This window comes from Ixodes scapularis, unplaced genomic scaffold (genome assembly GCF_016920785.2).
Source record: "Ixodes scapularis isolate PalLabHiFi unplaced genomic scaffold, ASM1692078v2 PGA_scaffold8__174_contigs__length_109621045, whole genome shotgun sequence".
NCBI lineage: Eukaryota > Metazoa > Arthropoda > Arachnida > Ixodida > Ixodidae > Ixodes > Ixodes scapularis.
In genome coordinates, this window is record NW_024609883.1 from 101,002,962 (window position 1) to 101,030,751 (window position 27,790).

Below are 27,790 nucleotides of genomic sequence, written 5' to 3' on the forward strand. Positions count from 1 at the left end.
CCGTAAGTGGGACGATAGTGACTCCGGTACGGTGGCGCCACTGCCGTTCGTGTCGCGAAGCTTGTTCCGTGACCGGACCGGAGGCTCAAGCCAGGGGCTCAGGTTGCCTGGGTCCCGGGTCGCGACCTTCGGGCACCGAGTCCAAGCTCCTAGGTGGGCAACGAAGATGACAACGTGCGTCACGAGCAGGAGGAGGGAGACGGGGAGGAACCCTTCTGAGACAACATGGAAAGGTGAGCGACTCATGGTCTCCATTACGAATTATCACCGCCGAGCGTGGCTCTCCTCTAGCTATGTATAGCAGTTAGGGCAGTTGGGGAGTTTCGTTTTTTGGGTACAACTCCGATCGTGCGCGAAACCTTGCACCATCTCCCGACTGCAGGTTTTGTTGACATCGCAAGAAGCAAAAGTATATGTAGGAGAGCTGGTTACGAAGCGTCGTAATCTAAACCAGTTGGGACAAGACGACATTATTCTAATTGTCTGTGTTTCAGCTTTATGGTTTTGTTGACATCCCCGTTTCTAAAACTGTCTGAGCCTGTGATATGTAGTGAATGACCCCTTGCTCTAGATCCGAATCTTCATAATCATCCATCCCCTGGATGGATGATTATGAAGATTAATTAAGTGATTGAAAGTTTTTCTATGGAAAATTAATGGTGGAAAAAGAAAACTTTTACTGGGCTCTTTTCCTGATCAAGAAGGCACATAGAGGAAAATATCGTAAAACTCTTGAGGTCTAAAATTATGTTATGGAGTAGACTACGTACCGCATGGGTCACAGTGGGATTGTTCGGATGATGCAAGGCTGCCAAAGAATAGAGGAAATGCTGTACATCTTGAGCAGTGGTGAATGGTACAGGAACGTTTGTTCAATTGATACTGTTGAAGAACATGCATGCAGCAATCAACTGCTACGTACATACTCAAGACAGCCTTAAGTTTTCCAGGAAAAGGACCAAATTGTTTCCTGAATACCATGAAAAACGTTTAAAACCCCATCTTTATGCTTGAGGTCGTCTTTCATTAGTATACTTCTTTCCGCCTGCAGTAAAGATTATGTATGAAATGCCTCTCGACTGCGAATTTGTTATCTCAATTTGTTTCTGTTTCGACGGTGCAAAATGTTGATCTGATCAATAAAGCTCTTGATAAAACGTTCATCAAGTGGCTTTAGAGCCGTGCATGAGCCAAGAGATTGATTGGACTGCAACCCAAAAGGAATGAAACATAACTGGTATATAACAAAAACAATTATTTATCAAACAGCCGAAATATGATATACTAGGCTGGTTAATTTTTTATATGAATGATATTTTAAGGGAAATGAAGTTTCCGCTTTTCTAAAATTCAATTCATCCTAAATGTTTGTGGAACCCGGTACAGGAATCCGTTTTCGTTTCAATCTGTTAACTCACAGAAAAAAAGAAAGAAATCAATACCCGAGTAGCAAAATAATTTGTTGGCCTAGTTGGAATTAAACATTAAAAAAATAAAAAGCACCAAGGACAAGTGGAAGACTACACAGGACAAGTGCTTGTCCTTGTAGTCTTACACTTGTCCTTTGCGCTTTTTATTTTAGCAATACCTGAGTGTTTGTTTCTCTCAGCGAAATAAGAAATCACGTTGGTCGTGGTGTCAAATTTCACCAGAACCGGTGGTTCTCGCAGACACTGTAAGGCTGTAAGTCGGAACGCAACCCACAGCTGCTGTGGTAAGCAAGGCGATTGAGAAAAACAAGAGCGTTAACATACAGTATGTGGAGAGCAAGTCGTCTGCTTTTTGCGCAGCAGTTGCGGTGACGTCAGAACCACGCCGAGCTCTCGATCAGCTTTGATTGAAAGATTAGTGAGTAGACCTCAACGCGAGACGCCTTCAGTGGCAAATCCAAGGGGGGGCGGCGACTGCCCCCCCCCCCCCCCCCCCCCCCCACAAAGTCGACCCCCCCTTCCCCTTCTTGGAGTGCAATTTGACATGGGTGGTCCCCCCGGTGCTCAGAAAGAATGGGAGAATAGTATCCTTACAAATATTTCCCCCCCCCCCCCCCCCCCCAAAACGGAGTTCTGGATCCGCCCCTGGATGCCTTGAGGTCCCACTCTTTTTTTTTTTCAATCAGCCAATAAGAGCTCGGCATTCAGACGTCATTGCAGCCCCTGTGCAAGAAACAGACAAACTTACGCTCTGCACACTTTGTGCTCAAGGCCAACCCTAAATTTTCCCTTTTTTTTTTTTTCAGTAAACAAAAATGGAGAAAATTGAAAAACTTTAAATTCTCTTAAAATAATAAAGAGAACCAAAGCTCCACTGAAATAAATCTCTATCCAAAGCTTTATTTTGTGTGAACCCAAAGCAGATCTAGAGAAACTGGAGACGTCGTCTTTGGTTTCAACTATCTGCAACTTTAACCAGCTTGCCTGTTTGCCTACTTCGTTTCTGCACGCCTTATCTCGTTTTCTTCTCCTAATAGTACCAGGATGGTTTTCGAATATTCTAATCATGGATGTATCCAGTGTTGCGTAAAGTACATCCAAAAGTACTTTAATTAAAGTACAAAGTAAATAACAGGTTATGTACTTCAAGTAAAGTAGTAAGTACATCGGGTGCAATGTACTTGAAGTAAGGTACTACAAATACCACATACTTTTATAGTAAAGTACTGTCGAGACTGGTTATAACGAAGTCGGTCATAACAAAATAGCGGCTACAGCGAAGAGATCACGATTTCCCATTCCCGTTTGCACTGTTTCATTGCATTTGTGTCTGTTTTACGTGAAGGAAATCGAGCGGATCCCGCAGATAAAGCTGAGAAATTTTGTGACGATTTTAAAAAAAGAATAAAATTTTGAACGTTGACTAAGTCTCGGACTGCTGCACTTTGCTGCCGTGCCCAAGAAGCCACCCGAAACAAGCTGCAGAAGATGCTGGAAAGGCCACAGGCGGCAATCTCTGCAACATTATTTGCTCATTGCTCTTTATCTGGGAAGCGGCATTACCGCATCGGACGCAGAGAAGCCATCGTGACATGCCGATAAGGGTGTTCGGAGCGCTAGCTACAACATACTGGCGGAGATGACAGAGAGAGCCTAGATTTAAGAGAGGGAGCAGTAAGTACGCCTGCATTTGATTGTCGCGTGGCCAGTTTGGCGAGGAAACTTGGCGGAGAGGAGGACATGTTTGCAGGAGGTGAACGCTTTTGAGTTTTGGGTTCTTGTATGCTGCAGCTCGTTTAGCAAACACGGCCCACAAACCACATGATTCCGACCGAGCAGTTGCCCCATCTCTTAAATCTAGGCTCTCTATACCGACGACAGACAAGCTTGAGCGCGAACTCGGTGCTGTGTGCGCTTCTTTGTTTGCTTCATGATTTGTGTCAGCGTCTGGTCGGTGAGGCCGCTCTTGCGCGAAAGTCTACTGCGCTGAAGCACCGATTTGGAAAATCATCGCCACTCAACAATGGAGAGTCCCGGCACCGCCTGCACCTCGATGGGGAAGATGAAGGCAATCTCCTTGAATCAAAAGTGTGTCATCCTCAACGGAGTGCGCATAAGCGTAAAGAATGCCTTCCATCGCCGGCGTCCTCCATGGGGCCGTAGCAGCTGTCAACACGGTCCGTACGTAGCAGGATCTTTTTTCGATCGGAGCTTCTCGCAGTTGGCGAGAAGCAGCTCCAATCTAGCAGAGGGACGCGTGCAAAGGAGCCTTGACTGCTTTCTGCAGGCTCGGTAACCATATGCCCGTGACTACCCATGTTATCTTTTTTTTTCATGTTATTTGTATGAGTTCATATATAACAAGGAAGCGGATATAGCAAAGCGATTTCCGATTCCCGTTGAACCGGTCTCGAAAGTACAAGTACTTTTAACATAATCTTTCGTGATGCCTTTTTATTCTCCTATACGGCGTGCGAGTTTGTCTGCTCTTGGCACACTTTGTGCCTTTGTTTGCCCTCGAGATAGACCCATGTGCTTTTGTTTCCCCCCGACCTCAACCAATGACAGGGCACTCTTGGCTGCCTCGTCCCTGCACGTCCTCTACGCTGCTCTTTGATTGATATGCCTCTCCTTCCACTCCGATGTGCCGAGGCAGTGGCGGATCCAAGGGGGGGGGGGCAACGGGAAAACGGCTGCCCCCCCCCAAACAAAGTCGACCTCCTTCCCCCCCCCCCTCTTCTCGGAGGGCAATTTGACATGGGTGGACCCCCTTGCACAAGAAAGAATGGGAGAATAGTATCCTTAAAAATTTTCCGCCCCCCCCCCCCCCCCCCAAAATGGAGTTCTGGATCCGCCCCTGTGCCGAAGACACATTTGGGAACGCTTGCCTGCTGTATACCGTGTTTTTTTTAACTATCATGCATTGCCATTGAAGTGACCGGGGGTGCATTAGTTATTTTCGGAAATGGCGGCAGATATTGGATAAAGTCAAGTGGCTTCCGAATGGACCTTTTGCAGAAACATCGGTCCGAGAGTAACTGGTTCCAGTACTCTCTCTTCCTTCTGGCCGAGCAGAAAGGGAAGATGGTTTCGTTGTGTCGACTTCGGAACGGAAGATTACGCACGATGGGGACAAAGGCGAGTTCGGGGGAGCTGTATCTAGGTCACAGCGTCTGAATGGGTGAACAGGATGTAGCTGACGTTTTGGGAGTGCAACGGGTGGGAGAGGCCTCGCGCGCGCGTTGTTTTCTCGCCACTTAGCCTCGACCCCAGTCGCGTGTCTAGGTGGCAGCACATATTCGCCAAGAGGTCCATTGACAAAGCATCGTTTTGTCATAAAAATTTAACCAGACCGAATTTGAGGAATGTACTTTGAAGCCGGAGGCTGTACTTTACTTGGAAATTAAGTACCAGAAAAAAATACTTTAAGTACAGGTATTCTAAACCTGAATAAAGTAGTACTTGAAGTACAATGTACTTAAAGTATTTCTGAACACTGATGTATTTCCTGGAGGTTGGAGAACACCGTTGACCTCTTTCCTTCACGACAAATCCGGATAAACGCCGATTTTTTTTTTTTTTTGTCCCGACATTGAAGAACACAGAATCTGTGGGCAAAACTAAACTGTCAGTAAAATACAGCTGAATTCGAAGAAGTGTATAATCCTAGAAAGCACGGAACCCCAGCAATGTGTTTAGTTTGATCTGCGGTATATGTTACTTCATTTTTTATTTTGCACATACAGCCAGCTGGGAGGCTGAAGCAGATGGGTAGGCCCGTTAAAAGTAAGAGCACCCTCGAGTGGCCAATTAGGACAGCGCAATGTAATGTCATTTATCTCTGCCGGTTGTTTGGCGCTACCAGAGGAAAAAGATGTGGTCCGCCAAATGTCTGCAAAGAGCCGAATCGCTGACTGAACATTCACACAGATATCGTTAATATAAGGTAGAAAAAGGAGTGGCCCCACTACTGATCCCTGAGGAACGTCGAATTTCACGGGTATTTGGGAGGTTGTCGTCTAAGTGGCCGGACCGATTTTTGGAAAGGGTCTGCGTTGCAACGCCGCCATAACGTTTTGAGCTTTCACTTGTTTTTTTTTTCAGTGACTGCCGAGTCATTCCAACACTGGACGTGTATAACCAGCGGATTCTCGACGACTCAGCGTACGGCACTGTCTCCAAAACAGACCGGCTCTGTCGGCGCGACCTGGAAGAAAGTCACATGCAGCAGGGACTGCTCTACGGTTGGTACCCCCTGACAGTGCCTCAAAATTCCTTAGCGCCGATTTTCGGTCTCGACAACTTTCTTTGGTTGCATCCCGTTCACCCTGCAAAACTTCTTGCGTCTGCGTTTCCAAGCTCGACGGGGTGAACGGCTAAAGCTGCATGTTATGTGAAAACTTCGGTTATATTTTTTCGTTTGTTCATTTGTCGCATTGCAGACGAAAGTGCCTGCGAGGGAGAGCGCCCTGTGCATTGTAGGACTCATGCGGGGCATGCTGCAGAGGGATCCGTGTCCGACGATGAAGAGGTAGGTTTCCTTGCTTCGTAGCGAGCCACTAGCACTCTCGAACAGAGAGGCGCGGCATTCGAGGCCAACCCTACACCATCAAGCGCCCTAGGCAAACTCTGGCCGTGATGCCTCCCTCCTCCCTTTTTATACGCTCCTATCTACTGCCGTAATATCTAGAGAAATGGCCCATCCCAGAAAGATAGCCCACTCCTCTTTTTAACGCAACAGTGTTAAGGAGCTTGTGCCGCAGAAAAGTCGGTGGCGTGATGGGAAAATCCTGATTGGTTGACAGGGTCATGACGTCACACCCACATGACCTGCCGCGGGAATTTCAAACAACCCACAGCGCTCGCGTGAAATGCAACGTCACGTGCGGATGAAAGTGATGAAAACGGGACATGTAATACAGATTAAAGGTCGTCGCACGTCTCAAATAATTTCACTTTACAAAGTTATTCATTTGCCTTAGGAAAACAAATTTGAAGAATTTATGTGAGATTCGAACCCACAACCCTTCAAAAGTGAGCCAGACAAGCTACTGAATAGGCCATGCAAGGCACGCTTGCACGACTCGGGAAAGAGCGGAAGTTTATATGTTTATACGCGTGCCCGTGCAGCCGAAGTGGGGCGACAGCAGCGACAGGACGATTCGGAGACGCGATAGCGCCTCCGGACGTCGGAGCGCACTCGCGTTTGCTGGCGTGAGAAGCAAAAGAGAAGGCGATGCGAATGGAGCCCGATAACGCTATCGCGTTCCACTCTTAAAGGCGAAGCTTAGGCGCGCTCTTTAAGTTTTGGCATGATTTGCTATTTTTTCTGAAACACCTAAAGATAGCCCACTTCTAGTAAATGCTGGACCCTGGCCAACGGCGACCTTAGCCAGAGCGGTGTTACTTAATCACAGCGGGAGTTATGTGAACATTGCTGACTGTGAGGACAGTCATCTTTGGTTCATTGCCCTTCCTGCGATCACAAGTTTTGAGAATCACAAAATCTAAAACTAGCCTTTTTTTATGTTTTTTTTATGGCACACTGAAAGTTAGCCCACCCCTTGTTTTCATCCAATTTGCTATCAAATTTAGGTGGGCTATCTCTTGGGACGCTTTTAATTATTTTTTGTAAATGTTGGTGCATTGTCCTGTGTATTATCGTCCTGCATAACTAAAGCACTATAGAGGTCATGCCATTATCACAGGTAAATAACTTTTTTTTACTTTTGACTTGACAATCTAGAAGTATATACAGCCGTTATGAGTCTTAAAACTAGCAAAAACATTGATGTCAATAACATGCAAATAACGCCTATCAAATATGTCATCGATCTTCTTGCACCATATTTAACACATATATATAACCTCGCATTTGAAACCGTCTGTTTTTCGCTTCAAGTGCGAGTATCAAGGGCGGTGATATACTTCACAAGGGCAGTGATATGCTAGATATAAATAATTACAGTAGGCTCACGATAATTCAAACTCGGATATTTTATACTTCCGGTTAATTCAAACAGATCTGAAAATTTTGGTTGTCCCGCTATATTTTTAATGTATTTATAAGCCACTTAATTCGAACGGCGTTTTCGCTTAATTCATACTTTTTTGTTCTCGCGGCCCCGTTGAGTGCGCTTCTTTCCGAGCACCGGTGCACCGCAGAAAAGCAATACCCGCGGAGCTTGTTTTCGCGAGTGTTGCTTCTCCGCAGTGCACCGGTGCTCGGAAAGAAGCGCACTCAACGGGGCTCAAGCAGGCACACATTAGCAGAAAACAGCATTCACATTATGTGCTTCAAGACTAGCAATGATGATCAAGACGACATCGAGGATGAGGAACAGCTCACTGGCATTATGCTTTCTGGCCTTAAAGCACATAATGTGAATGCCGAGCTGGCAGAATATGCTAGTCTTGACGACGATGTGTGTGTGAGTGAAGAAGTGAGAGTGAAGGTGATGATGAAGAAAGGGATGACCCATTACCAACTGTCACAGCCGCAGAGGCCTTTGAGCACATCGCTCAGCTCCGGAAGTTTCTGTCTGCAAAGGAAGAGTCCCGTAAAGAGCTACTTGTGTTGGCTGGTATTGAAAATTTTGTTTTGAGATCTCATGTACTGACTAAACAGTCCGCAATCGACAACTTTTTTGCCGGATGAATAAACTTAACGTCACAGTTCTTTCACCAATGTGTTATGCCTGTACTTGCTTATAAATAGGCATAGGTAGAGGAAACTGGCAAAATCTGCTTTGTATGTGTAGCTATCCATGTAACAAATCATAATGTTGTCTAATATCATATTTAGATGAATCTGTAACTTCTGGAGTTTGAATTAATGAGAGTCTACTGTATAAACCGATTTCCTTTCTTCCCATTTTAGAGCACAACTCTTAGGCACCCGTTTCTGGCTTGAGCGGCAAAACCATCGTCGTTGCGTTGGCGCAACTGCGCGAGTTGCATTATGGGACATTTCCTTACTAAAGTAAGCAGGAAAATTTTCCCGTTAAATTTAGCGGGGAAATTTTTCCACTCAATTGAGCAAGGAATTTTTTCCGCTAAATTTAGCAAGGAAATTTTCACTAAATTTAGAGGGATATTTAGCGAAAATTTTTTAATAGATGGGAGGGGAGGAGGGGCATACCCTCCCCTCCTCCTCCTCAAGAGCTGCACTCTAATTCAGCATTACAGAGAATTGTAAATGTCTTTCATTTTTTCTGCTTTGTCAACGGATACTTTGTCACATCGAGGGTCCTCTCACCACATTCCCCTTTTGGATGATTTAAAAACATCAGAAGCTGAACCTGATTTAAAAGAGCAGAAGCCTCGGTGCCCGACTCTTCCGCACGCTTAGGAGCAAGCGAGAATCGAGATGGTCCTTTTATGATGTAGTGACGCGTCACATGTGACTAGCCAAATGGTGTGCCGCTGCGGCTATCGCTTCTGTTTAGTGATGATTTTGGGTGAAACGGTTGAGATGTTTGAATTCAGCAGGCACATGCATGTCAGAATCAACCATTAACTCATTTTTCTCAAAAAGCTGTTCCGCTTCCCTTTAAAAACAGCTCAGTGAAAATTGCAAAATACAGTTGAACCTCGATTTAGCGAAGTCACCGGGACCCCCTAATAATTTCGTTAAATCGGGAACTTCGTAAAGTTGAGAAAGACATTTTTCGGGGATAGGCTGCGCGGGGAATCCGAATTTGTTCGTTAAATCAGGAAACTCGCAAAATCGGGTTTCGTTAAATTGAGGTTCAACTGTAATCAAATTAGACTTTTACATAGGCAGTCTGCACAGACATTGTACTCCTTTGTTAACTTTTTAAATATTGGTTTTAGGGGTCACGTTGCAATTGTTGTATTGACTGGTGGCAATTACTATTAGAGGCCAGACCAACTAAAGAATTTGGGAAAAGGTAATGGTTTTATTAATCAATCGATTTTTGTTCTTTTCGCCCTGACTTAAAGGGGCCCTGCAAGGACTTTTTAGTGGTTTTTAATTTGCACCGAACCTCAGCGCACTGAACGTAGTAACCTAATTATACTTTTCTCGAATTTCACTTTATTTTATAAGTTACAGGCAAATTAAAATGACAAAAACAAGCAAAAAATAACCTCCTTCATGACGTTCTTAAGGCCCGTTCACACTCTTGCGACCGAGTACGACTGAGAGAGACGAGATCTCTTACAACTTCGTAAATGTTTCTAGAATGAGGGAACACACTGACATTGTGGCGCCATCTATGCGGTGACCCTAGAACTGCATTTCACAAAAGCGAAGGTTTTGCGGGATTTCCGAGGTCAAATGTGCGTAATACCCATAGAAAGGCTCGTTTATAACATTGACAAAAGCTTTTCGAGCCAAAAAAGAAAGGATATTGCGCGAGAAATAAAAAAAAAAATATGCCGGACCGCCGAGTTTACACTGCTTCCCAATAGATGGCGCCAGTGTGTTCTCTGGTTTAAGAAGTTTTAAGGAACCCATGTTTAACAGGTCGCAAGCAGTCGCAAGAGTGTGAACGGGCCTTTAGTTGCTTGAGTGGCGGTGAACTAGAGGAGGGGTAGTGAGCTCAGCAAGCACTCACGGCTGTCGCACTCTGTGTCGACGGCGCGAGGGGGCGCCACTAAAGTATGTTCTGGATAGGCTATATGCGGCGGGCAGCCAGAGCGACTCTCATTGCATTTGCTGCTTAATTAAACACTAATTCGGCATGACACTTCATTGGCCACAAATGACAGCAAACACGGGGTAATGATCAGTTCAGAATGGGAGCCACTTCGCGCTGCCATACCGCGAAACGGCCAAACCGCAAAACAAAGCTGCTCGCCGGAGGCCCTCGGAACGCTCAGAGCCATTCGGATCATCCAGTTCATACTACCGCAGCGGTGCCGCACACATCCGGTACCTTTCCGTGTCGGTGCCTCATTGCACTACTCCTTTCCTCTTCCATCGCTTGATGGCGGTTATGTCGACGGTTCATTTCTTGTTTCCATACTTTATAAACTGCATTGGTTCCTTCTGATCTAAAATCCTGAACAAAAACTACTTTTATAAATAATTGAAACGGTTCGCATCACTTATATTTTGTATTTCGACTAAAAAGAAGCTTTTAGCGGCTCTGACCAGTAGTAAGCCCAGGACCAAAGACATCACATATCGCGCGCTTTTGATACCGCGGGTCGCCCCCGTCAGTGGAGGAGGTTTCCACGTCGTCCGGTTAAAATATGATGCACTAATATTTAGTTACTTCCTCCATGCCTGCTGGCTTGCCCCAACTCCAAGAGACGTGGAAACCGCAAAAAAGGTAGATGCTTAATTATGATTGCAGGGCCCCTTTAAAGAGTGTGCTCTAGAAGAGTGTTGCAAGCCCTGCCCAGAACGACACTCGGATGAGTGACGTTGATATGAGAGTGTCGTCGCTTTTTGGTAGCATGTCCTTGGCAGGTGCACTGACGACACAAGTAGCAATGTGACTGAAACGACTACGTCACTCTTGCAAGCGTTACTGTGGGCGGGGCTTGTTGTGCTCTTTTTGCACACATTTTCTAAAGCGCAGCTCTTAGGCGCCCCGTTCTGGCTGGAGTGGTGTCTTGGTCGGCGTAACCGCACATTACATTATGGGACGTTTCCCATTATGACGTCACACGTGACGTCACACGGCGCCTAAATTTAAGGGGAATATTTCCCCGCCAAGTTTAGCGGAGAAATATTCTCGCTAAATTTAACGGGCAATTTTTCCCGCCAAAATTAGCAAGGAAATTTTCTTGCCAAATTTAGCGGGAAGATTTTCTCCCTAGATAAATCTAAGGGGAAAATCATTTTTCCACTAAATATGGCGGAGAATTTTTTCGCTAGATTTAGCGGGAAAATATTTCCCCTAAATTTAGCGGGAAATTTGGCGGAAATATTTTGCTAATTGGGAGTGGAGCAGAAGAGGAAAAAGGGCGTACCCTCCCCTGAGAGCCGTGTATACAGAGAGTTTGGTCAATGGGAGGCACAGGCAGAGCCAGGGTGTGCACCAAACTCGGAAAAAGGACTTTGCTTTCTTGACCAACTTGAAGCCAAAAAGAATCCTCCAGCGGTGGTTGCGAGAAACAGTTCTGATCGAAGGTATATGTTCGTATGTGGTTTTAATAAGCTTGTAAGAGTGAAGTGTAGTAGCTCTTCGTGATTGAAAATAGGGTGCACGTGATGTTTCGATCATGATCATGCAGAAAGATGTAAGAAACGAATGCGCCGCTCAACTCCGTTTTGCTCGCACAGAGTGTGACTTCTCGGACGACAGATTCCCGGCCCTCGGTGCTTGGCATAAGGATTATGTCGATCGTTCCGCTAGTCGCATTCTTCCACCATCATTTTGAATGAGCGTGATTTAAACATCACGTGTACCATATTTTCAGTCATCGAGAGTCACTTCGTTGCACTTATCACGTTTGTTTCTTGCGACCACCGCCAGGGTATTATTTCCGGCTTCTGGTTGGTCACATTCGAATTTCTGAAGACGCCCTGGAACACGCCCAGCCCGCTTTCGGCCAATGGGGCCTCCTCATTTGTCTCCTAAACTTCCCAACGAATGGCCAAACTCTCTACATATACGGCTCTGCCTCCCCTCAATACGCTCCCTTCCTCTTCCTCAAGAGCTGCACGCGCATTACAGGGAATTGTAAGCGTCTTTCATTTTTATAAATCGGGAGACAAAAACCTATAATATCTTTAAAAAACATTACCTTCTTGTAAATTCTTTAAATTGGCTTGTCCTCTAATAGTAATTTCCATCAATACTGCAATTCCAACATGATTCCTGAAACCAATAATGAAAAACTTCATTAACGAAAATCAGTCAGCTAGTCAACTTCGCATTGCGATTATCCCAGAAGTCAACGTCCACCGAGCCTGGTAATACATGGGGAAGACAACGCTCGTCCCACTTTCACCCTCTTTTTTTTTTATCTGTTTGAATTAAAATTAGACACCCTGTATAATTGACAAGTTTATGCTTCACTTCTAGGTCATGTGTCTCATTAGGAAAAACGCACTAAAGGCATCGCTTGTTGGCTAGTCTAGTCCATTGCCCGGTCTCTCACGGCTGGCCACGATGTCCGCAGACGGTGGAGAGCATAGAGAACCTGGAGGACTTGAAAGGCCACACGGTCCAGGAGTGGGTCACCCAGCTGGGGCCCAAGACAGAAATCTACAACCGCTTCAAGAATTTCCTCCGCACCTACGTGGACGAGCAGGGCCACAATCTTTACAAGGAGAAGATCGAACAAATGTGTGAAGGTGAGGACAACTGCCTCCGCATCCGCGGCCGGTGCGGTCCGTAGCTCGCTTCAACTGGTTCCCTGGGAAAGAACGAGGCAGCGAACGACCGGCATCGTTGAATTAATAATGGGCTTTCTCTAATCCAAAAAAAGCCATTTCAAGCTGAACGATTTTTCGGAACAGGCCATGTGCAACGGTGATGACGACACCTCAGGGACATTGTCATCACCATTGGCATTGAGAAGGGACATAGCATTGATGATATCTGCGTGGTGCGTTTTTGTTTGTTTCCTTTTGGAAGATTATACAGTAAATGTTGATGATGGCCCTTTTCTTAGTGAGGCGCCGCGGACTCCCGGTGACTTGGGTAATGATGGTGAGGTCGAGTTAGTTGGTGATGGGGAGCAAATAACTTTACGTATATAAGGAGTGGAAATATACAAAAGATTTTACGAGTGGTGGAAAGAACTTTCTGGACGCCCTGCAGACCCTCTCCGCAGCTACTCTAGGTGAGGCATGTTCACCTAGCTCTAGACAAGAATGCTGCCGCTGGGGCTTCCTAGTTCTTAAATAGTCCGGCATTCATGAAGCTCTCTCTTCGGAAAATAAAACGCCCAGAGAACAACGCTTGAAGCTGAGGTCATTTTTCTCAAACGCTATTTGTACTAAATCTCACATCACTTGATCTCTGCTCTTCTCATTCATTGATTCTAATGTTGGGTCTCAAGTTTGGCGTTCTTGCCACACTCGCCACTTGCGGCGGTGGCACATGGGCCACACGTCGCCAATAGACCCTTTACAAAACCTCATCGGGCAGCACTGGAGGCCGCCATATTTCGGGCATGGCTTTCTACTCAAATCATGTGACTGGATCTGTGTTTGCATTGAGCGCTGACACGGCACTTGTGCCGAATGCATTTGGCACTTCTGCCCAATGCACAGAGTGCAGTGTTCGGCGCGAGTACGCGCCGAACAGTGCAATGTGAGCTATGCGTTCATTGAACCAGCCAACCTCTTCCCTCTCATCACCTGACCCACTCTCCACGCAGGGGTGTAGGCGGGAGTGTGATCATGTGGCGAAAGATAGGCATGCGAGTGGTCCACCGAACATGTAGCTTCCACTGCACTGTCAGCTTAGTGGTGAACGGAGTATGATGCGGCACTCATGTCCATGCACATTTGAATTCCCAAAGCATAGCTGGCATTGGATAATCGACGCAGCACCCCACCGGAGGACACACATCGTCGAAAAGGGCCCGTTGCTGTCGCGAAAGCTACTTTTATTTTTCATTTTTGAAGCGCTGCCTTTGGCTTACGACACCGCCTCCTCTCCGTCGTCCAGGGAACGGGCACAGCCTGGAGGTGAGTTACACCACGCTGGCAACAGCAGATCAGATGGTGGCCTACTTCCTGCCGGAGGCGCCCTCAGAAGTGCTGGTAATCCTGGATGAAGCCGCCAAGGACATTGTCCTGGGGATGTTCCCGCAGTACGAGCGGATCACCGGGGAGATCCGCGTCCGTATCACCGACCTGCCCCTCATCGAGGAAATATGCAGCCTCAGGTCCGTTCATCTATTTTCATACCTGCCAACTCCTCCGAATTTTTCGTAAAATGTATGAATTGGGACTAATTTTCCAATTTTACAAATCTTGCTTCAAATTTTACAAAAAAAAAGATATATAAATTTTTTTTTTTTACTTTATTTGTAAAACTGTTGTTGGCGGTATCTTGCACTGCCACAAGAGGGCGATAGGTACCGTTTATGGCAGCGTCGTGGTTTTTACTATTCGTCTATCGGGTGGCCGCGGATCCAAATCCAATATCCAAAGCCTAAAACCCTTATTCGTGGGTTTGGCGGCGCCAACGAGGACAGAAGGGTAGGAGAGGGCATGACGTCAGCCGCGTAACCTCCACAAGCCATGCTCCCTTGACTCCTCGTTTCTTTCTCATTTTCCTCCTTACTCTCCTCACTTATCAGCCCAACATGACCACATCGCGTGACCATAGCTAGCCTTCGTCTAGCCTTCAATCTGATAAAACCTACCGGACGGAGCGCGCGCAAGCCTGCAAGGAATCCTCCTACAATCAACCATCCATCTCGCACGTGACATGTCACGCGCACCAATCGCGAGAGAGATCTGCGGTCACGCTGGGCACAATATTGTTTAAACTTTTTATGACTAGGCTTCACCGATATTGCAACGTGCCCCCTCCTAGTACTTATAGCCTTCTTGGGCGGCACACTTTGGTTCGGCATGTTCAGACTGTTCAGACGTGTTTGGGCCTCTCTGTTTCGGCCAGTTTCGAGGCGAGCAAAGCGGCGTCTGTGTGTCTGTTGCACGTGTAATAGTAGCACTCCCCTGGTCGCGGTGGCTTTGCAGCGCAATGGCAAACCCCGATCCTACACGTCGGAATTCTCGTGCTTCATGCCGACCAAAAAGGGAGAGGAGTTTGGATTCTTTAGCACGTGCACGTGTGATGTAAGCGTTTCGCACAGTGGCGAGGCTGACATTAAGGTGCAGATCGCTTCGCGTAAACACACGCCCCGCGCGGCCGCGGGATTTTTACGAATTCGAAAGTCCGCAGGTTGGCAGGTATGTATTTTGTTCCGCGCGAGATGAACACTGCCTTTCAGCGACGGTACGTCGAGCTTGCCAGCGTGCGGAGCCAAAACTTGGAATGCAGACTCGGTTGTTAGGACTTGACGAGTTCCGTATCCTCGCTCCTACTCATTTCGCCATGGATGGGTTGTAGCAGCAGGTATTCTTGTAGTTACCGCTGCGTGGAGCTCGTTGAAGACCTCGGGTTAATTTCCCCCTCTATAGCGGGGACAAAAGCGGCATTATGTTTTGGGGTCAAACTGACGTTTCGCTCCAGCAGGAAGGGATGCAAAGTTTGTGTCTCTTCCGTCCACATCTGCCGGCTTCCACCTTCTCATTACGTCTCCCCATTTCCTCCGAATCGAGTGCTTGTTCCGCTGCCCCCTTGCCTCCTGCACTCTCTCCTGCCACATGCACATGCGTGCTTGCTGCCTTGTGGCAACATTCCGTCTTTTCCCACGTGGGCCGTAGGCGTCACTGGTCTGATGTAGAATTCACGACCGGAAAGACCCCGGTTCGAAACCAAGCGCTTCCCCACTTTCTCCCAATGCTTCCTTATACCGGCGAATTTTCGTCCGACGCTCCTGCACGACAGTAGTATGTTACGGGAATCTGCCGTGCTCCGTTTCACTTCGAGTTCGACCGCAGCCGACGCTACGATTCGACAGAGGTGACCGAGCGGCGCCAAAAGTGAGTCGTCACGACACTCGTTGTCTTTGTTTGCTATCGGGAAATAAACCAATCGTGCACAGTAAATGTACCGCGACCCGTAGGTTTTTTTTTTTCTTCGCGCAATTCATTTGGTGGGTGACGGGAAACCCGCGAAGACAACAGGTGCCATGACAATGCACTTTTGGCGCCGCTCCGTCGGCTCCTTCGGGTCGTGGAGTCGGCTGTGGTCTGATTTAAAGTGAAAGAGAGTGTGTGGAGACCAAGTCATCTGCTTTTTGCGCAGGAGTTGCAGTGACGTCAGAACGACGTCGAGCTTTGATTGGCTTTGATTAAGAGGGTGGTGGGTAGACCTCAATGTTAGATGCCTCGAGGTCTGCCCACTATTTTTTCTCAATTGACCAACGAGAGCTCGGCATTCTGACGTCATTGCAACCCCTGTGCAGGAAGCAGACGAAATTGCGTACCGCATAGGAGCCAGTCATGTAAGGTGCATTTGTGCATTTTTATAAAAAAATATCTGCTTTGATTCACGTAGCCGGTTGGACCCGAATCAGTCGGTCCGGACGGCTGGTGTGACGACGAACGTGACGGGAACCCTGCTGCTACTGTTCCTGATCAAGTACATCTGCGTCAAGTGCGGCCATGTCCTGGGGCCCTTCGTCGAGTTGCGGAACTGGGGGTTCGAGCCGGGGCCCTGTCCCGAGTGCCGGAGTGTGGGCCCCTTCGCCGTAAAGAGAGAGCAGGTGAGAGAGGTCGTCGTCTGCCGACCACCTCCTTTCCTTATCTTTTCTTGCAAGCCTTCCAACAATTACTGCCCTGTTGGCAGAACGAATTCGTTCGGCGTTTACCAACAAAATCCCTTTTGCCTACCTTCCCACCATGCCCACTTTGTGCAGATTCAAGTAGCCATGAGCGAATAGTGGATTTTGAGTTTGAAGGAAAGTGGTTTTGGTCGAATATTGTCTAATAGAATATTGAATAGAGTTTCTCGAAGTCTTTCACTACTCTGCACCCTGCTTGAACGAAAATTCAGATGAACTTGCGTGAAGGTGGTTCCCAATCTTTTAATTGTCCACTTCTAAGCTCAGTTACTTTAACACAACTACTCTAGGAACTGTGGCGTGTAAACAATATATTTGTTATTTATAATCCAGGGGATTTATAAATCTGCTCGGCATATGCAAATATTCTTTCTTCTATTCCAAGATTGATAAAATAAAAACAAAACTACCGGGAATTATGAATGCGGGCTGTCAAACATCGCTGCCTAACACATACTCTCGCATAATTGCGGCGGTTTAGACCCGTTGAGTGCACTTCTCACAGAGCACTGGTGCACTGCGGAGAAGCAATAGTACTTGTAGAGCCCATGAGCTCTGCGGATATTGCTTTCCCGGAGTGCACCGATGCTTGGTGAGAAGCGCACTCAACGGGGCTAACCCACCACGATCGAGATGAATGAATATGGCAATTCACCTCGAAGCGAATACCAAATAGCGTATTATTCGAAACTACTATTAGAATATTTGCACAACACTACATCTTAGGCTTTGATGGCGTAATCCGTCATCACGCAGACTAGGGAGAATTCTTATACGCTCGTGCCGTGTTAGTACGAAGATTCCCCAATGCAAGCATTTATGTCTCCATGCTAGGACACAGCATTAACATAACAAGCACATTCTGCATAATAGAGGGGTCTGTTCTTTGCACAGAAATGAACCACCTCCTTTGCACAGCCCTCCCTCTGCCACTACCATGTTGTACACATTTTATGTGACCTCACCTAATGTGTCACAGGCCATATGCCGCTCCACAAACGGTGTTCGGGATCTAAGTGTCGGTTTATTCTTTCCTCACTTGTCCAGAGTGGCAAGCCTGTCGCTTTGCTGTTTCAGCGTTACCTCAGCTGCCTCTTTTATTTACTAATCTGCATTCTCTAAATGCCTCTTGATCAAGATTGTGCGAATAGTGGATTTTAAGCTCGAAGCGAATTCGAAGCGAGTAGTGGTTTTGGCCAAATATTTTCTAATCTAATAGTTTCTCCCAGCCTTTCACTACTGCACCATGCTTAAATTTTAAACGAAAACCCAGCTGAATTCTTGAAGGTTGTTCCCACGATTCCGCTTAATAATTTCTTCATTAACATTTAGTCCAACCATATATGTGTGGACTGTGACCTAGAAAGTCTGATCTCTACATTGGGATGGCTACCAAATGACGCATTTGGCATCAAATTAAAGCTATATAGATGACCAGCTATACCAAATGGAGGTGATTTATAAACCTCTTTGCTATTTTCAAATATCCTTCCTAAAATTTTTAATTTAAGAAGAAAAGACAAAAAAAAAAAAAGACAACCACAAATAATGAATGCAGGTTGTCAGGACATCTCTGCCTAACATGTATATAATTTTGCCACGGTTTAATTTTGAAAGTTACTGTAGTGTTGATATCAACATTCAGAAAGTTTGTGTTTTTAAATGTACTAGGTGCATGTGTGCACCATCCCGCTTTGAAAGTATACTTTCCTCCTAAGCGCGCGGCTGCAATATTTGGACTTTTCGAAATGGTGATCACAGCAAATTAGCCCCGTTGAGTGCGCTTCTCATCGAGCACCTGTGCACTGCGGCAAAGCAACACCCGCAAGTGCGAGCTCCGTGGGTGTTGCTTCTCTGCAGTGTACCGGCGTTTGGTAAAAAGCGCACTCAAGGGGGCTAACCTACTGCAGTCAAGAATGTTGCAGTTCATCTTGAAGTGAATATTGAATGTTGTATTATTCAAAACTACTATTCGTAAATTTGAATATTCGCACAATCCTACCTTTGGCACTGTGTGATGGCTTCTTCGGCTTTCTTACTTCTTTTTGGTTTGTGTTTTTGCCTTCTTTTTCTTTCTGGTTTGGTTTGGCGCTTCTATTGCTCCCACTTCAAAAAAAATTTCTACTAAATCATCAATGTCCATTCTTCCTCCGGTGACCTGGATATATATAGCTTTCTTCAGAAAACTCCTGTAGCTCAACATAAATTACACCTGGTTTGTGGTTCTGTTGTCAAAGTATCACATTTTATTTTAATCCTCTAGGTTTTTGTATCTTTTTTATCTATTCCCATGCCTCCTAGCCTGTTACGTACAGCTTGTGAGACATTATGCAGTAGTCATTTGTTGAGTGCAAGTTACCTCTTTCCCACGTCACTCTCCCCTTTACATTTTACTTGGGCATTAACCTGTACTAGATCGAGGGCATCGCAGTACATTGCAGAGCTCCCATAACATCCTCCCCATTATATCTGTGAACCCACCAGTCAAGTCACCATTAATGTCCTAATGACAGTTATTTCCGCCTCGAATTTTCCCTCCTCAAATATTTCCCTGCTGTGCTGTGTGCTGTGTGCAATCCCCCAAACTTTTCAACCGTAGGTGTTTCCCTTTTGCTTTCCCTCTTCCCTGGTCCTGCCTCTTCACTAATATCCCTTTACATTCTTCCCCTTTTCACTATATCCTGTCCATGTCACTTCAGGAATGAGGGGAGATTCTTCCATAATTCTAAGGTGAGTGAGTGACACAATGTGCTTTAAAATTTACTGTACGTAGTTGCTCTTCAATTCCTTGGTGCCTCAACCCATGCCTGCCCCCTGCACGCTTACAAACCGTACAAATTCACGACTAAGGTTGCCACTAAACCGCAGATGGCATCTGCACAACTGCTGCTGCTGCTGCTCTGTGCCCTCTTCCTCACCTTGAATGCCCAGCTTCTCCCCAAACGACGAAGCGTTTGGGGAAACGAAGGACAAAGCCTGCCTACTAGTTGCTTTTCAGCATGTGCTGCATGTGCATAGTGCAACTAATTTCGTGTTTAATGCCAGATGTGGAGGCACAAGAACAAATGACACCGACAATAGGGTCCGGAATAAATGGTCTCGGCAAATATGGCTCCAAGAAAAATGGTTCCCGACGATAAGTTGGAAGAAAATAAGCCTCAATCACAAAGTAAGTTGACTGAGGCAACTTTTGTAATGCTGTAGTTTGGCAATGCTCTAGTTGGTGAGCGGCACGCCGATCGTTCGGGTAAATCGGCCATCTCTCTGCCTATTTTGCGAGTCTTTGCACCTGAATATTACACCATTCAGGCAACTCCTCCTCAGAAATATCTTTGTTAAGAATGCCTGCCATTTCATTCATTAATAAAAGTTACTGCCGTAGTATCCCAAGACGACCCACCATGAGAGATAACCCAGCCCCTATTTTTGGCATGACTTACCACTTCTAGTGAGCATCTTTGCAGCGCTGGGGCCAGTGGTGACCTCGGTCGAAACGAGGTTAGTTAACTGCAATGGGAAACAAGCAAACATTGCTGACTGGCAAGGACTGTCGTCTACGTTTCGTCGCCCTCCAATGTGATAACAAGCTTGGCAAAATAGAAAATACAAACAAAAAAATCATTTTTTTTTGTTGCGCGTTGAAAGTTTGCCTACTCTTCATTTTCATATGATTTGCTCTCGATTTTGGGTGGGCTATCTCTCGGGGTATTATGGTAGCAACATTTCTCCTCTGCCAACTGTGGTCAGCATGCATCCCTGGCCACAGATGAATGGATGCACCAGACACAAAGTTTCCAGACATCAATAGATTCGAGTGTCAGCATGAAAGTTTCGGGCTCTTGTTGAACATTTTATTTACAAAGAAACCTGCATCGCCGTGAACACTACAGCAGGGGGTGGGTTTTACGAAGGAACACTAGTAACATATGACTGCACTATAACGAAAAAAGATATCTATCAAACACAACTATAGGCGGGGCCAGGTTAAGGGTTTGGAGGAAGCTCCTCCCACCTCTTTCCACTACAGCGGAGCGAACAATCCTCCTCCTCCATCCTCCATCCCGAACTCTTAACCTGTCGCCGACTATAACATAAAACTAGTATATGAAGAAGCATTCGTAAAACATCACTGGAATATAAGAAAAAAAATATTATCTGTCAAGCACAATTATAGTATAAAAATAAACAAAAAAGATGCCGAAACTGCTGTTGTCGTTACGCTGCTTCTCGATGAAGTGCATTAGCATTTAGTGCAGGGGTTCGTTGTCTTGGGAGAGCCAGTCTATCCTCCCGGGCGTCGGCAGTTTCGTATGCAGCCATCACAGCTTTTAGAGGAGGCGCGTCAACAGTGCCGCGTCATTGGAAGCGCGCGAGAAGACTCTTGCCTTTCTAAATAAGAGGAAAAGTGGACATAATGACCGAACGCATAGAGCAAAAGCGGGGCTGAACCGCGCTTTTGCGGTTCCTGCCCCGCGGTCCACGGTCCGGTCTAGACCAAACCAAAGACAGCTGCATGGACTAGGGCAATAAATGCAAACACATTTAAAAAGCCATCGTCCAAAAAACCTAATCTTGGACGTGGGAATGTCCAAGGTATACAGCGAAACATCTGCAGTACAAGTACGACCAGGGCGCAAATCATTTTCGCAACACAAACTCTGGCAGGCTGCTGAGTGCTTTAAAGGTTTGACATACAACCGATCGGTTTTCCGCAAGGAAGATAATCCTCTTGGTGCCCTCCTTCCCAAAACTGTGAAGGGAGCCATGTCGGGGCAAGGTTGAAAGGTGGAGAGGGCATGTGAAAGGAGGGAATGAGAAAAAATGAAAAGTGCAAAGTGTATGTCCGCCTTTAACCAGCTCAGTTACTGTCGGGGAAAGTGACCCAAAGAGCATTGTTCGGTCCAGGTTACTTGAAATGTTTCTTTGTTCTTGTGCAAGGAAAACGGTTCAATCTGATTGGTTCTTTTCTGGTTGACAGTGTCGCCCGAGATGTCACCAAGTCGACGCAGCCCTAGCGCCGCTCCGTACAAGCTTCCTCGCCATGGACGATGACGAGTACGGAAGTGAATGCTTCCCGAGATCTGAATACAAAACCAGGTTCAGTGAAACCAGTGCGTTTGAAATGTCGGACCCAGAGTACTGGGGTACGTACTTCCGTTCAACGGCCAGTGACGACGACTGCGATAGGTTATCAAACTTGAAATCGAAAGACTACCATAACCATTACACAAACGCACCCCACGCCACGTCGGTCAGCGCCGGTACTTTCCACAGCCCGTGGCAACGTACGCAGTACAGCGAGATATTTCACGCAACGCCGGAGGCACCGAGACTGGTCTACGAGCCTGCTTTTCTGTACGATTTGTTGCTTGCGTATAAGAAATCTGTTTGTGTGAGGGTTGAAAATCTTTTCAACAAGAGGGAAGTGGCAGATAAAAAAATGGAAGTGTATTTTGCAAATGAGTATCCTTGTATTCTGGTGAAGATAGAGGAATTCAACAATGTTCCCAAGGAAACGCGTAGCTTGTACAACATTGCAATAGCTTATTTTGTTGCTATAACTAACAAGATTGCTCAATTAGATAATATTCCTGTTGAATTAGTCATTAGGTCAAGTTTTGGTCACAATATTCCAAGCGTCGCACAAACGAGGACTAGCTTTAGGATTAATATTGGAATCGTTCCAGAAATTTATACGGAAGTGTTAGTTAAGAGCCTGATTGAATTAAACGATAGGGTTTTAGTGCCGCTTTTTAATTTGAAGTTCCTATTAAATTTAGATGCAGTGCAGATTAAGAACCATAATGAAGAAGTCGCAAAGTATAACGATCGGAAGAAAAGCAACGAAAAGTCACAACTTGTGAGTATGTGGTCGGAAAACGAAGCTTTATTTCAGATATTAACCAAAGTTGGTGATTATACGGGAAGGAGAGTATCCGCTCACATTATTAGGAGAGAAAAGCACATTGATTTACTCGCAAATTACGTATCTGAAGAATTGGATCGGTCTCAACCAAACCTCGGTAACCCTCTCATAAAGCTCCTGGCACAATTGTCGTATTGCGAAAGACTGGTCTTAAATGTGGTCGAAGAAGACTACAACAAGATCTCATTGCACAAATTTTCGGTTGAGGAAGAAAATCCGCAAATTAGGAGAGACTTTGTATTTTGGCGTGTTATGCAGTATGTCGTATTAGCCTTGGACGTAAGGGGGATACCCGAAGCTATGGATGCACGTAGGCTGACTGGTTTGTACGGCACACTCGAGAAGCTAAACTTGGAATTCATCAGAAATAGTGGCTGCCAAGAAGCTCAGGACGGGTGCGGAAGCGACAGCGATTGCGAAGTGTGTGGCGCTCCAGCTTTTTATTCTAAAAAGCTCACGGTCGCCACCGGCATGAGGGCAATTAACCTGGCTCAATTTCTGTCAATATACCATTTGCGACAGTCGGGTTTTAACCCTCGAGCGTATGCCGAAAAATGTTTTTTCGAGACAAAGGAAGCAATCGAAACAGTGAGCGACATCTTCACTTTGTTAGGCTTACAAGGTAGCACGCAGCAGCATCGCGGTGACGCCACGGTGAGGTATGTTGACCTGAGCTACTGCGCAGCCTGCGGCCCCGAATCCATTAGCATGAAGGACGTCCTGAACCGGATATCAAAGAACGACGTCGTAGTTCTTGATTACACGAGCACAAATACTGAGAAGATAAGTATGGCCGTGAGCATTTTTATCAAGAAGGTAGAAGTCGTAATACTGGTGAATAGCGGGCTCAAAAATGAGCAGCTTGGAGCCGACATGAATCCTTACGGGACGATTAGAATCGTTGCAAAGGATCGTCGTTTACTCAATGAGCTGTATTTTGTGTTGAAGAAAGTCTTGGAACAAGGGGAGGAGCTGCTGCCGAAACATTTACATCGCATTAGAAAAGCGTACAAGAACGCTGGAGCTGTTGTGACCAATAAGGCAATTTATAAAGTGATGTGTAGGAAGTCAAGTGGTGATCTAGACCATGAAAAAAGTATAGCCCATAAATCTAGTTTATCAAAAGAAAAGTTTAACACTCTAGCTTGTTGACGATGGCGAGTCTTAAGAGAAATGTGCTAACTTGCGAATGCTGTTCTCTAAGCTGCTCTAGTAACTTCTTTAAAGTTAGCAGTTATACACTCAAACACCTTTATAATGAATGCCTCTACTATGAAAACACCCCATTAATGAATTAAAATAAAGTCCCGGCCAATCTCCTGCGGGCTCAGTGTGTTGCTCTGACTGCTACAACGAATTCCTGTTTAACAAAAGCAAAAAAAAGCGGTATCATGAATTGTCTAGGTGAAAAGTAATTGATATCACATTAATTGTTGCTCTCAAGTGACGCGCTGAGAAAAGATGAATACTGCGGGAGTGGCAATGACTGGAAGTGCAACTGCGCTGTGCACTCTCTGTTTTGGGTCTAAATAATTTGTTAGTGTGCAGCCTTGTGTCTGGATGGCGCTACATGACTACGTTGCTGTTGCTGTATAGAAAGCCTGTATGCAGCAATGTAGTCACCATAGTCACGTAGCACCATCTGGACACAGAATTGCAAACTAACAAATTTAAGATGCCTGGATTCTGCTGTGCGAACTTTTGCCTCACATGTTCCAGGGTTCGATGTGCTAGCATACTCGGCCACCATTTTCCGTTTTAATAAGTCAAAATTGTTTTTCCTAAAACGCCTCGAATATCACGCAGCTAATTAAAATGCGATAGCACAAATTCAGTTTCGCGTGAACGATTTTTCGCGCTCAACTTCAACAAAGTTAGCTGCTACGAAAAACTTTGCCGGCCCCGCAGACTTCATTATAAAGGCGTTTGACTGTACACTGTGGTTGGATTAAGTTAGCCTGTTACAGAGATGTGTTTAAATTTGTGGCTGATTGAAGTGTTGAAACAAATCAATTATATTTTGAGGCAAGAAACAACCGAAGTTATTGATAGATTACAAGGGTGAATCAGGCCGTTTACTGTCTCTTTATAAATGTTGAATTGCAGAATTAATTTTTTGAGATTGAATTAGGTAATGAACTAGTAAATATTGTGATTCCCAGAGAAGTAGTTTGGACTGCAAGGAGAAATTAAATATGACAGAAGCAGAGAATGTAGACGACGGTTTTCCAAAAAGTTGGTTACAAAATGGTGAGAGAAGATAATGAAGATGTTATAGAACATTTATTCAGTTTTCTGTTACAATACTAAATTACCCTGAACTAATCCAAGAATTCTATTGGAGGATGAAATAACTGATCCAAGAGTTTAATCGAAAGATAAAAAACTAATCCAAGGAGCCTGTCGGAGGATAAAGAGTTTTTTTTTTCAAGAAGCTGCTTAGGTGTGACTCTGCCAATACTCATAACTTATTCTGACAATGTCGTGGAAGTTTTTAAAGATGGACTATAATCACTTGAGAAGCTGCTCCGAATGCGTTTGCACATAGTTCCCAGCAAACTGAATGTTTCAAACTATTTCTTTACTTCTTTATGGTTAACACTATTGTCATCTGAGTGGAAGATAGCCCACCTCAATACTCTTTTCGCAATCATCAGCGTGTGCATAAACGGGAGTTTTAGTAAATCGTTCCAATGCCTCCGATAAGGATTCTCAACAGTGATGCGATGCATGTGCCAAGGCGTTGGCGGGTTATCGGAACAATTTACTAATACTCTCAAAAGGTACCACAGGATAAGTGCCTAAAGTGTTTGAAATGAACAAGGACTCAATTAACGTGTCCAACAACGATTATCAAATTAGCCTCTTTTGGGTAGACTTATTCAAATACTCGTTTTCTTCCACGCACAGTATCCGACTGGAACATACTGCCCTAACATATTGTTGAGCTGGGACACTGTTTCTTTGTTCCTAGACCTGCTCTTATCAACTGTTAAATTATTTTTGTTATCTAGTATACCCTTGCTTTTCAGTGTCGTAGCAGGCTGCACTGTCATCACTGTTTGGTCTTGCACCATTACCTTTTTCTTTTTGTTGTGCAGCCTTTTTAACTGATGTTGTACTACGTTTGTTGTACGGCATTTCTTTTTGTACTGTTTCGCGTATATTTGCTCATGCGGTGCTGTTTTTCTTGTTTTCCTTTGGGGTGTAATCTAGTGATTTTATTTACAGCATTGTAGTCAGAGTGGCAGCTAACACATTTGAAAATGCTCAATCACTGGGGATTTCGAGCACCCTGAAATGACTGTTGAATTATAATGAATTGTTAACATTTTAATCCTGCATATAACCAGGATCACACAGAATGTTTCTGCTCAGTCTGTCTGTATATAGGTGTCTATGGATGTTTGTTAATTTTGTCGGCAATATATCATTTTCTCAGTATATATATAGCGGGAAAACTTGCCCGCTAAGTTTAACAGTTTTCTGTTGTTTGAAACTAACATTAAGAATTCAAAAGCAGCCCTATTAGAGATAGTTTCTGTAGAAAAGGGTTTGTGCCATGCTGCCAAGTTTTCCGCCTCTGAGCATTGCTGGGCCGCATATCCGTGTTCCCTAGAAGTGGATGAAAGAGCAGTTGACGATGCAAGATCAATTTTTTCATGTCCGGCCTCCGGGACATGCTGAAAATATAATCCCAGGAAATTTCGGAATATTGTCAACGACGAAATGTCTTTCAGTTTTATTCAAGACTTGGAGGGTTTTGCGTGTCCAGCGTGGAATGTGCCAACAAGTTAAACAATTGTATGTTTATTGAAACTTTTTCTATTGTTAGAGACCTAGTAAGTTAGTACCAGTGGACTGTGCCTGTTGTTTACAAATGGATGCTATTTTTGCTAATCCTGTTGGTATAATTATGATTATATATATACACCAAAACTGTCCTCTTCAATAAAAATCAACAAAATTATTCCAGCTTTCTCTTTTTTTTAAGAATTTAAGATATATATTTTTTTTATTCTACTAAATTATTGGAGCAGTCACTTAAGTTGTTCACCCTCAGATTATGAAGTGGGGAAGGTGGTTCCTATATCAGGAATTCATCCAATATAGAACAGTCCATTTTAGTTCTATTTAATGTTTATAGCACGCTGCCAGTGTAACATTGACAAAAACTAGTGTGGCACCTACCATAGTTTCCAGTTTGTAAACCACATTTTTTTCTTTCCAAATTTTTGTTGGTACGTTTTATACAATGGCATGACTTACATGCATTATTTTCTATAAGAATGTACCTTAATTGCGAAAGTTTGCCACGGGGGTTATATTTCTCATTCGATTCGTTGACAATAATATTGATTGCTCTCGCTTGCACATATATTGCAATCACAGCACACGTATGCGGGCTTTTCACTCGTTTTACCCTGCTGACTATACAAACACAGGTGCAACTCTTATATCAAACTTTTTCTGAAAACGGCAATTTATAGGGGGAGAGGGGTACAGTTTACAGACCGATAAATATGGTATGTCTAGTATTTCGAGAAATTTATTTTCGTAATCCCATTTTATGCATTCAAACAATAGCTTAATGCCCCTTTTAGATGTCATCGCTCCACTACATACATCAATCGGTATGTAGTGGGAATTTCCTCAAAACTCGTTAACCGCCACATTTCACTCATCTTTCCCACCTCACATGGCCAAAGTATATGGAACCACGTCCCCGAGTGTATTGCTAACGAACACAAACCTTATCTTGTTCAGAAATGCTGTATTTCGCTAACATTTTTCGCAGCGATCCATGACGTGTTTGTTTGTTTGTTACTATTGCTTTATTATTGTTGATTTGTTAAAGATTTACCAACTATTTTGCCAATGTATTTGCTCTGAAGTGCCTTCAGGTAACGAGGGTGTATTGGACAAATAAATGAACGAATAAACCCACCGTTTTTGTTTGTGGCATTGTGTCGGGTGTTTAGGGGGAAAAAAACCTTGCTTTTCTCGTTGTGAAAATAAACTACAGACACTTTGCAGCAGCTGTGCATGGGCGCTGCAATAACTAACTTTCAGTTCTTGT

General features: G+C 44.9%; 1 protein-coding gene across 2 annotated transcripts; it reads left to right on the forward strand.

Moving 5' to 3' along the window:
* Nucleotides 1-39: 39 nt before the first annotated feature.
* Nucleotides 40-27,777, forward strand: LOC115308258 (DNA replication licensing factor mcm2). 2 transcript variants are annotated; one of them, XM_042286662.1, is made up of 8 exons: nt 84-233; nt 5,535-5,674; nt 5,873-5,961; nt 12,534-12,708; nt 14,033-14,252; nt 16,499-16,706; nt 19,484-19,514; nt 19,830-19,953. In XM_042286662.1, the coding sequence occupies exons 1-7, from the start codon at nt 226-228 to the stop codon at nt 19,487-19,489; spliced, it is 846 nt and encodes a 281-aa protein (XP_042142596.1). In that variant the 5' UTR covers nt 84-225; the 3' UTR covers nt 19,490-19,514; nt 19,830-19,953. The 2 variants fall into 2 exon arrangements, with proteins under 2 accessions (XP_029821973.3, XP_042142596.1); XM_029966113.4 differs by lacking the exons at nt 19,484-19,514; nt 19,830-19,953 and adding an exon at nt 21,763-27,777 and having other exon boundaries at nt 40-233.
* Nucleotides 27,778-27,790: the final 13 nt, after the last annotated feature.